The sequence below is a fragment of the Aspergillus candidus genome, assembly GCF_002847045.1.
Source record: "Aspergillus candidus strain CBS 102.13 unplaced genomic scaffold BDW47scaffold_2, whole genome shotgun sequence".
NCBI lineage: Eukaryota > Fungi > Ascomycota > Eurotiomycetes > Eurotiales > Aspergillaceae > Aspergillus > Aspergillus candidus.
Window position 1 is genome coordinate 982,575 of NW_020194007.1, and position 8,380 is coordinate 990,954.

General features: G+C 52.8%; 4 protein-coding genes across 4 annotated transcripts; 3 read left to right on the plus strand and 1 right to left on the minus strand.

Moving 5' to 3' along the window:
• Window positions 1–1,034: 1,034 nt before the first annotated feature.
• Window positions 1,035–2,133, plus strand: BDW47DRAFT_122146 (SMP-30/gluconolactonase/LRE family protein; the record flags this gene model as incomplete). The annotated part of the gene is made up of 3 exons (XM_024815783.1): window positions 1,035–1,602; window positions 1,673–1,808; window positions 1,869–2,133. 3 exons carry the CDS (start codon window positions 1,035–1,037, stop codon window positions 2,131–2,133), a joined length of 969 nt encoding a protein of 322 aa, XP_024676395.1.
• BDW47DRAFT_27499 (putative L-PSP endoribonuclease family protein Brt1) lies at window positions 2,098–2,845 on the minus strand. Its single transcript, XM_024818635.1, has 3 exons — window positions 2,567–2,845; window positions 2,345–2,502; window positions 2,098–2,283 (listed from the first exon to the last, which is right to left on the minus strand). Exons 1-3 carry the CDS (start codon window positions 2,726–2,728, stop codon window positions 2,217–2,219), a joined length of 387 nt encoding a protein of 128 aa, XP_024676396.1. The 5' UTR covers window positions 2,729–2,845; the 3' UTR covers window positions 2,098–2,216.
• A 435-nt stretch (window positions 2,846–3,280) lies between these two features.
• BDW47DRAFT_98384 (alpha/beta hydrolase) lies at window positions 3,281–4,883 on the plus strand. The gene is made up of 2 exons (XM_024820631.1): window positions 3,281–4,022; window positions 4,143–4,883. Exons 1-2 carry the CDS (start codon window positions 3,613–3,615, stop codon window positions 4,750–4,752), a joined length of 1,020 nt encoding a protein of 339 aa, XP_024676397.1. The 5' UTR covers window positions 3,281–3,612; the 3' UTR covers window positions 4,753–4,883.
• A 930-nt stretch (window positions 4,884–5,813) lies between these two features.
• On the plus strand, window positions 5,814–8,220 carry BDW47DRAFT_27507 (uncharacterized protein). Its single transcript, XM_024818636.1, has 3 exons — window positions 5,814–6,155; window positions 6,219–6,496; window positions 6,550–8,220. Exons 1-3 carry the CDS (start codon window positions 5,976–5,978, stop codon window positions 8,039–8,041), a joined length of 1,950 nt encoding a protein of 649 aa, XP_024676398.1. The 5' UTR covers window positions 5,814–5,975; the 3' UTR covers window positions 8,042–8,220.
• The last annotated feature ends 160 nt before the right edge of the window (window positions 8,221–8,380 follow it).

Consider the following 8,380-nt stretch of genomic DNA (forward strand, 5'->3'; position numbering starts at 1 on the left):
AGACCGTCGAACACCATTATTAATGACCGGCATGGTGGAATTTTCTATCGATTTTGAAACTAGCGTTTGCCTCGATCGAATATTGCTGGGGCAGATATTCGATATATTATCAGTATACTAGGAGGAGACAATGAGGATAGCCGGTTCTATAGGCCATTACTCTTCGCCACAATCCGATGTCTTGGTGCAGTTACTAGATCGCCAAGAACACTGCGTCGTTACATTCATATCTTGCAGATTTGGCTGCTATGCAGGGGTCCACGTTTGATATATGATACACCTAACGGTGCGACGCAAGAAGTGTGGGCATTTTGAAGCTATGCCGACATGGAGCTGACCATACGATATACTCAGCAGACTTCCTTCTATGTCTCACAAAGTACGGCCTGACGTTCCAGTATCTGATCAGCCCTTTCAGCTCTTGGTACGATGCATATGACTTATGTTCCCAGCCTCAAAAGTCCAGATCGATGTGTGATATCAGTTCGTGAAACTGTGTAGAAAATGCCTGTCGTTTTTGGATCTATTCGCAGATTTTGCTGTGATGGAGAGCTTGTCGCGGTCTCCATCTGCGAGCTACTTACTCCTTCATTCGTGTCTAGGGTTGGTAGGGCACGAAAGATTTGACCTTGGACGATGAAGTGGAACCAAAGATATTAACGCCCTAGAACGAATATTAGCACTATCAAACCACAACAGATACTTATAGGTCAACTCCAGATGATGAGACGTAGAAGTTCTACTTCTCTGGTAACATCGCGACATTATCGTGACCAGAATAGCTCACTTGTTTCATGCTTTGCGATAACAGCGAACTGAGCATCATCAACTCGGAGACCAAGGGTAAATAGACAGAATATTGGGAAAGAAACGCGAGATACAATAGCAACCACGCAGGACCGATCGACATCCCTCAGCCTACTACCCCTCATCTACATCCTCACTACAACCACCCCAAAAGCAAAAGCATACAAAACACAACACGGCCCCACCAAACCAATATCCCATATCATTGCTCATCCAAAACAAACACCATGGTCCAAACAGCCCAGGTCTCCTCCGCCCTATACCACAGCCCCAAGGGCTTCACAACCCTCGGCGAAGGCCCCTTCTACCGCGCCAGCGACTCCACCCTCCACTGGTTCGACTGCCTCGCCACCCCATGCGAGCTCTACATCCTCCCCGTAGACCCAGACACCGGCGCACCCCGCGGTGAAGCCCGCGTCCTACCGCTCGCCGACAGCGTCACGGTAGCTGGATTCCGCAAGGACAAACCCGGTAGCTACATCGCGGCGTATTACCAGGGCGTGTGCACGGTCGACGAAGAGACGGGCCGCATTGACGTGGTCCGGGAGATTATCCCGACCGATCAGCGGGACAATCTGCGCTTCAACGATGGAGGCGTCGACGCCGGCGGCCGCTTCTGGCTCGCTGAGATGGATCTCCAGGCGATGAAATACGGGCTTGACGGTGTACCTGAGAGTTACGGAACCCCGAAGGGTAGACTGTGGCGGTATGATCCTGATGGGAGTCTACATTGTATGATTGATGGGGGCATCACCTGTGGGAATGGCGTGACCTGGAGTCCGGATAACAAGACAAGTCTGTCTTTCCATATCTACTATCCATCTATCAACTGGGTGAGATTGCACGCTAACAGCCATGCGGACAGTGTACGTGAATGATTCCGCCGCTCTACACGTCTACGCCTATGACTTTGATTTAGAGACAGGAGGGATCTCCAACCGGCGCATCTTAGTCGATGAACGACAATGGTCTGGGGGGGCACCCGATGGCATGGTCGCGGAGTAAGAATCCCACAAAACAACCTACAAATCTTGGATCAAAAATTGCTAACACCGTTTCAGCACCCAAGGAAACCTGTGGATTGCTGTCTACGCCACGCGCCGGGTCATGGTTTTCCGTCCCGATGGGACCCATCTCCGCGACGTTGAATTCCCGGCCCGCGACGTGACGTGCACTACATGGGGCGGCAAAGACCATAATATCCTCTACGTGACGAGTGGGACAAACCACAGTGGGACGCATCCTTCGGGAGAAGAGGGGGGCCCTGTGTATATGTTCCGGCCGGGGGATGCGCGGGGGCAGGCTAAATATGAGTTTGGGGCGTAGGCTATCTTGCTTCTGTCATATATGTATATGTAGATATGAAGCGGGATATCATATAATGACTGTCTCATACCAAGTATGCTAGCCTAAACAGCCGCAATGCACTCGATCTCCACATCGGTATCCAACGGCAGGGTCTTGACAGCCACGCACCTATCCACCCACATCATTAGCATCCATCCGCATAGGCATACAGGAAAGGAAAATAACGTACGTCCGACAAGGCTTAACATCACCCCAATACTGCATATACACCGAATTCATCTCGGCAAAATCATCCATATTCGACAGAAAGACATTCACCTTGAGCACCTTGGTGATGTCACTCCCAGCCGCCTCGAGGACATGGCTCAGATTCTTGATACATTGGTGCTGGGTACATTATTAGTAGTCTAGGTCTAGGTCGAGTGTGGCTGGTGGAAGGGAGACAACGCACCGTGTGCACCTTGACATCGCCGTCGACGATCTTGCCGGTCTCCGGGTCCATGGCGACTGCGCCGGAGCAGTAGATGGTGCCGTTATTGACAATTGCTTGGGAGTAGATGCCTGGGAGGGGCTTGGGGGCTTTGTCTGTGAGGATTGCTGTTTTGGAGGACATTCTGGTGGATTTCTATATCTATGTATGGATATAGATATAGATATAAATATATTTTAGTTGAGTAGAGGTGTGGAATGTAAACTTAGGTATTGGGATAATCGAGAAGGTTGTCAGAAGAGAAGGGGAAGGGTTGAGGAATGAGGGGTATGGATATCGACTCCCCTCATCTCTGATATACTACTGCACTACTCTGTACTTATCATGAAGGATCGATTGTCCACCTCAGACGGTTCTGGATTGACCTGCCTGATTGAGCAATCGGGAGTATAGTTCTGTATGATACAGTACCGTTACATACGAGAATACACCACAGACCAGCTGACTGATCCTCCTGATCCATCCTGATTGATCATCTTCACTGTTTCTTCTCCACTTCCTCTCTCCTTAGGTCTAACATCTCCATTTCCATTTCTACACTAGGGAGATATCTTTGGAGTATGCTTTATCGTGTTTGATGGTCTCCCCCGCCATAAGGACACTAACTGACTCCATAACGAGGTTCCTTTGGCTCAATCCAGTCAACTTCTGGACGATCCCTTGTTATCACTACTGCGATAACCCCCACGCTCTCCTTGCGACGCGCCTGTTCCCCTCCTTGCCGACAGCTAATCATACGCTCTCGTCGGGGAGATGGAATGTAACAGCCGTGGTCGAGCCAAAAGGACCAGTGGAGAGAAAGGATGCAGAAGGAATTCCTGGACCGTTGCGTTTAGAAAGTATTTACCCAACAATCGTACCTGACCCTTAGATCACTCTATCGCCTCGTGTTCAGTCATTCAACTGGAAGGTTGCTGCAACTATATAAAATCACGTATCCCCGCCCCTCCTGGCCCCATAACTACAGTCCTTGTGGAACCGCACACTGCAATATACTGCAAGCCATCATGTCCCTTGTCTCCGACCCCCAACCCCCCTATCCTCTCCATGAGTCCGTGAAACACCTGCTGGACCCCGAATATGTCAACTTCTACAATAAATATGTAGCCAACTTGCAGCAAGTCCACCGCCAACCGGTCGCTGCCTCCCGTACAGGCGGCGTCTTGATCCCGGGTGGCGGGCCCCTCCTCGACGTCGGTAAGACTGAGGACATTACCATCCCGCGTCGTGAGACGGAGGGTCCCGAGATCCTGTTGCGCGCCTTCACTCCAAGCGGGGAGAAGCCCGCCGCGGGCTGGCCCGTCATGCTTTACTTCCACGGCGGAGGCTGGGTTCTGGGAAACATCAATACTGAAAACCCAGTGTGTACGAACCTGTGTGTTCGGGGGGAATGCGTGGTAGTGACCGTAGATTACAGGTTAGTCTCCTGAACTCCGCTGGATGAAAGTCCTTCTCAGAAGATGGCCCAAGCGAGAAACATTCCGAAGAGAAGGGAAAACCACTCAGTAGAAAGTGGAAAGGTAACAGTGACTCACAGACTGGCCCCCGAAAACCGCTGGCCGGCCGCCGTTCATGACTGCTGGGAGGCCCTCCTCTGGCTGATCACGGAGGGCCCTGCCCGACTGGGCGTCGATATCTCGAAGATGGCCACGGGGGGTTCCTCAGCTGGAGGCAACCTCGCAGCCATCATCACGCACAAGGCGCTGACGCTCTCCCCGCCGGTTCACTTCCTCGCCCAGCTTCTCTCCGTCCCCGTCACCGACAATACGGCCACCGTGGCCAACAACGAATCCTACCGTCGCTATGAGCACACTCCGGCTCTGCCCGCCCTCAAGATGATCTGGTATCGCGAGCATTATCTCCCCAACGAGGCCGAGCGCACCCACCCCGAGGCTAGTCCGTTGTTCTACAAAGGGGACTGGTCGAAGCTGCCGCGCGCCTTGGTCATGGTTGGCGAGCTGGACGTTCTCCGCACTGAAGGCGAGCAGTACGCTGAGAAATTGGCCCAGGCGGGGGTTCCGGTTGACTTGCAGGTCATGAAGGGCATGCCGCATCCTTTCCTGGCTATGGATGGTGTGTTACAGGAAGGAAAGCGCAGCATCACGTTGATGTGCGATCTGCTGAAGGACGTTTTTGGAAACGCGTGATTCCGCAAGTTAGAAGAATAGAGACGATATATGATGGCGTGGTCATGCCTTCGGTCATGATGGGCGAGGCTCGGAGTGGGATTCTCTCAAGGCTGTTGTAGCGATTTTCCGATCAATGTAAGAGACGGTAGCTATCTCACAAGAGTCTCACAAAGCTCCCCTAGAATGAACGTCAATGATGTCGTTGCAGGCTCCGCGTACTAGGCCTCAGTTGTTGAACCGGCAGCATCGATTGATGGCATGCCAGCATTTTCTTCAAATGACCCTGTCGGACAATGGAAGAATCCAGGGAAGAGTAGTTATTGCATCCAGAATCGCCAACAGGGAGCTCCTCATCTATAGAGTCACGTGAGCGCCCTTTCGGTCATCCCTGGATCAACATCGCGAGTCGCTTCTTCTTCCCTTTCTCTCCCCATCTTCGCTCCTATGTCCTCCTGTCTCCTCCTACATTCTGGTCGATTGTCCTGCTCCCTCATATTCTTGGCCCCTGTCAAGGATTAGGTCTCCCTCAGTTCCCCTTCCACTGCGTGCACTCGCCAGTTTAGGCCCAGTCCAGTGCAATGATGGTGGCTGCAAAGGCTACTCCACTCTCTCTATCTAGGGGTGGAAATCGACACCAACCTTGCACATGGCTGAAGTCAATAGTGTTTACACCCAACTGCAGGGTTTCGCCAATATAGGACGCGGTTCGCCACCAGACTGACTCCTTGACTGCGAGTCTGCCTACTAGTATCTTCATACCCAGGGATCTGTCATCCATCCCCCCCAAACATTCCTGGCACGCGAAATCAGTCATTTTCCCCATCTGGACCGACTCTTCTCCGTCGGGGGGGCATTCTTGAAGAACCTCTCGACGCCCTCCTTCCCACACGCGGTTGGAACAATGCCTGTTGCTCATCCATTCCGGCCCCTCTACTCCTCGGTTGACGCGCCGGAGGCGCTCAATTATATCTTCTTATTTCGCCGGCTGGGAATCCTGCCACTGGTGGTAGATTCTCTTTCCTTTCCATATCTTTGTATACTACTTTGAAGACTAATAGACTTTGTATTGTCTGTGGATTGTGGGCATCCCCAGCCCCCCATTCTTCTGTCTAATTTTTCCCGCTCTTCGTGGGCGATCCCGTTTCATACTCACGTTGAGTCCCCGGTGTTTTCTGGTTGTTGCTCATTATCTCTGCTCACGGCTTCACGCTGTTTGTTAAGCCTGCCCAGTGGTGGCAATCATGGAAACCAACCAAACGACGTCGAAAAAGGCCGGGTCCTGGACGAAGGTCGTCATATTCGTTTCTCTCTATGTACTCCTCCTGGAGTCTGTCATTGAGTGGGCGCTGGTCCTCTACCTCTATGGAAGCCGACTGGTGGACTCGAAGATGGCCCCGAGTCTCATCCTTGCCTTGATCGCGGTAAGAGCCCCCTCGTTCTTCCCTAGCCTTTTTTGGGAAAGCCATGGATTGACAGAATCATAGTCGTTTTTTACAGTACCCCTGGTGGTTCTCCATAGCTTTCTTGCGTGGCAGCACAATAAAGTCGCCGGATTCGAGAGTCAGAAGGCGCTCCTGTGCACCGTATGCACGTATCTCTTGCGATTGACCACCATCGTCTGGTTAGCTGCTAGCGTGGCAGGCTTGGTGGTCGTGGCCCAGCAAGCTTCCTGCTCCCCGGATAGCGGGCATGGTGACTTCTGGAGGACCGGCATCAGTTGCGCATTGCATAGAGCAGCCGTTATCGTTTCAATTCTATCCTTGTAAGTCTCCACATGGGTAGATCCACCTAGAACGCACTGACCAGGAGTTCTAGCATCACTGTGTGTCTATATTTCTGCTCCCGAGAGCTCTGCGCGAGTCCCTACGCGGTTTCATTACTGGGGGTATACAAAGAGGAGACTCAACAGAGCGACGAGAGCATATTTTCCAGCTCCAGTTTAGACAGCGATACCACCCTGAAGAACGACATCCTCTATCTCTGTCGTGGCCCGGACGTGACATACGGGACCGGACTTTACGTGTCGCCAGGCCATAACTTCATCCCGAAATCAGGGACCATTGAACAACCCACCCCGGTCCACCCATGGCCGCAGATGAAGTTTGGCGCAGACCCAACCTATGAGGATGCGGAGGTTCTGTCAGGGACGACTGTTTCGCCCAACGGTACTTTGAACCAGCTCTCCTCAGCAGGGAACACGAATCCCGACCTGCTGGCCATCTCTCGGACCCCCACAATGGCGACATCTAGCACCGACAGGCATAAGCGTCCCCAAGCTCCTCCAGTCGCAGAGCTACCTAGCGGGTTGGAGTCCTTGTCCAGACCAGGACATAAACGGCAAAAGTCGTCTGTTACGTCGCTTCGCAGATTTCTCCCTAAGATCTTTGCTTTCTCTTCCCCTTTGTCGGCAGACCCCCAGATCCGTGCCCTTGCAGAGTCGACTTGTACTCGAGATATCGAGAAGCAAGCAGATAGCGCGGAGAGTGCTCGGACTGTCTTGCAAGGTCATGGAAATTCGGTACCTTCACGGCCAGAGCAGCCAGCAAAATCAACAGCCCCCATCCACACAGCTCCTGTCCAGCAAGCCTCCGTCCAAACAGCACCGGTCCAACCGACCCCTGTCCAAACAGCTCCTGTGCAGAGCGCTCCCATCCAGCCAACTCCTATCCAACCAGCCCCCGCCCAACCCCGCGGACCGCAAACCCCCCCAGGAAAGACCCTGACCCGCTCTGACACCATGAGCTCCGCAGACGCCCCAGAAGTCGCTCGACCGGCTCCCTTAAACGTCCGTCGATCAAACACTTCCCAGACCGCACCAATCTCCCGCACCCCATACTACGCTCCTCCCCGCGATCCATCCTCTACCCCCCCAAACCCAATGACCCAACACCCCGTCAACCGATCTCTCTCCTACGGAGGGCCCCCGGCAGGCCCTAGCCTCGCCAAACGCCAAAGCACCCGACGCAGCAGGAGACCCCAAACCCAGCTCTACCAGTTCGAGAACCCACACATCCCGCGCCACACCCGAAGCCAGTACCTACCCCAAGCGTACTACAACACCAACAACCGCCAACTTCCCTTCGAACCCCCGCGGAGAATATCGTCCCTGCAGCGTAGGAACGACGTCGAGGTCATCTACCCCAGCACCCGCCGGCCCCGTAGCACCACCTACGGCGGCCTCGGCTCGTTCGGCAATCTGGATTGTATTCGCGAATCGGGCGCGTCGGTGGACGAACCGCCGGAAGATGTGTTCACGGATCGGGGCACTTATAGGGGGACGACGAGGACTAGTATGAATGGGTATTGAGGGCTTTGAGGAGGAGGAGCGGTGTGATGTGTGTATGATGAAGCGTGTCTGCCTGCTGGTCGGGTGGGAGTAAGTCTTCTGTTTCCTTGAATTCATTTCATACTATGTGGTCTTGGTGTTTTATTTATGGATGATGGGATATATTTAATCACTTGATTGCGGTTTTGGATGGAGTGCTATACCAATTTGGATGAAGATACTATGATACTACTATACAATTACTATACAACTACTATACTGCTACTATACTGCTACTATACTGCTACTATACTGCTACTATACTGCTACTATACTGCTACTATACTACAAATGTACGATTAAGATGACGATGCTGATAAA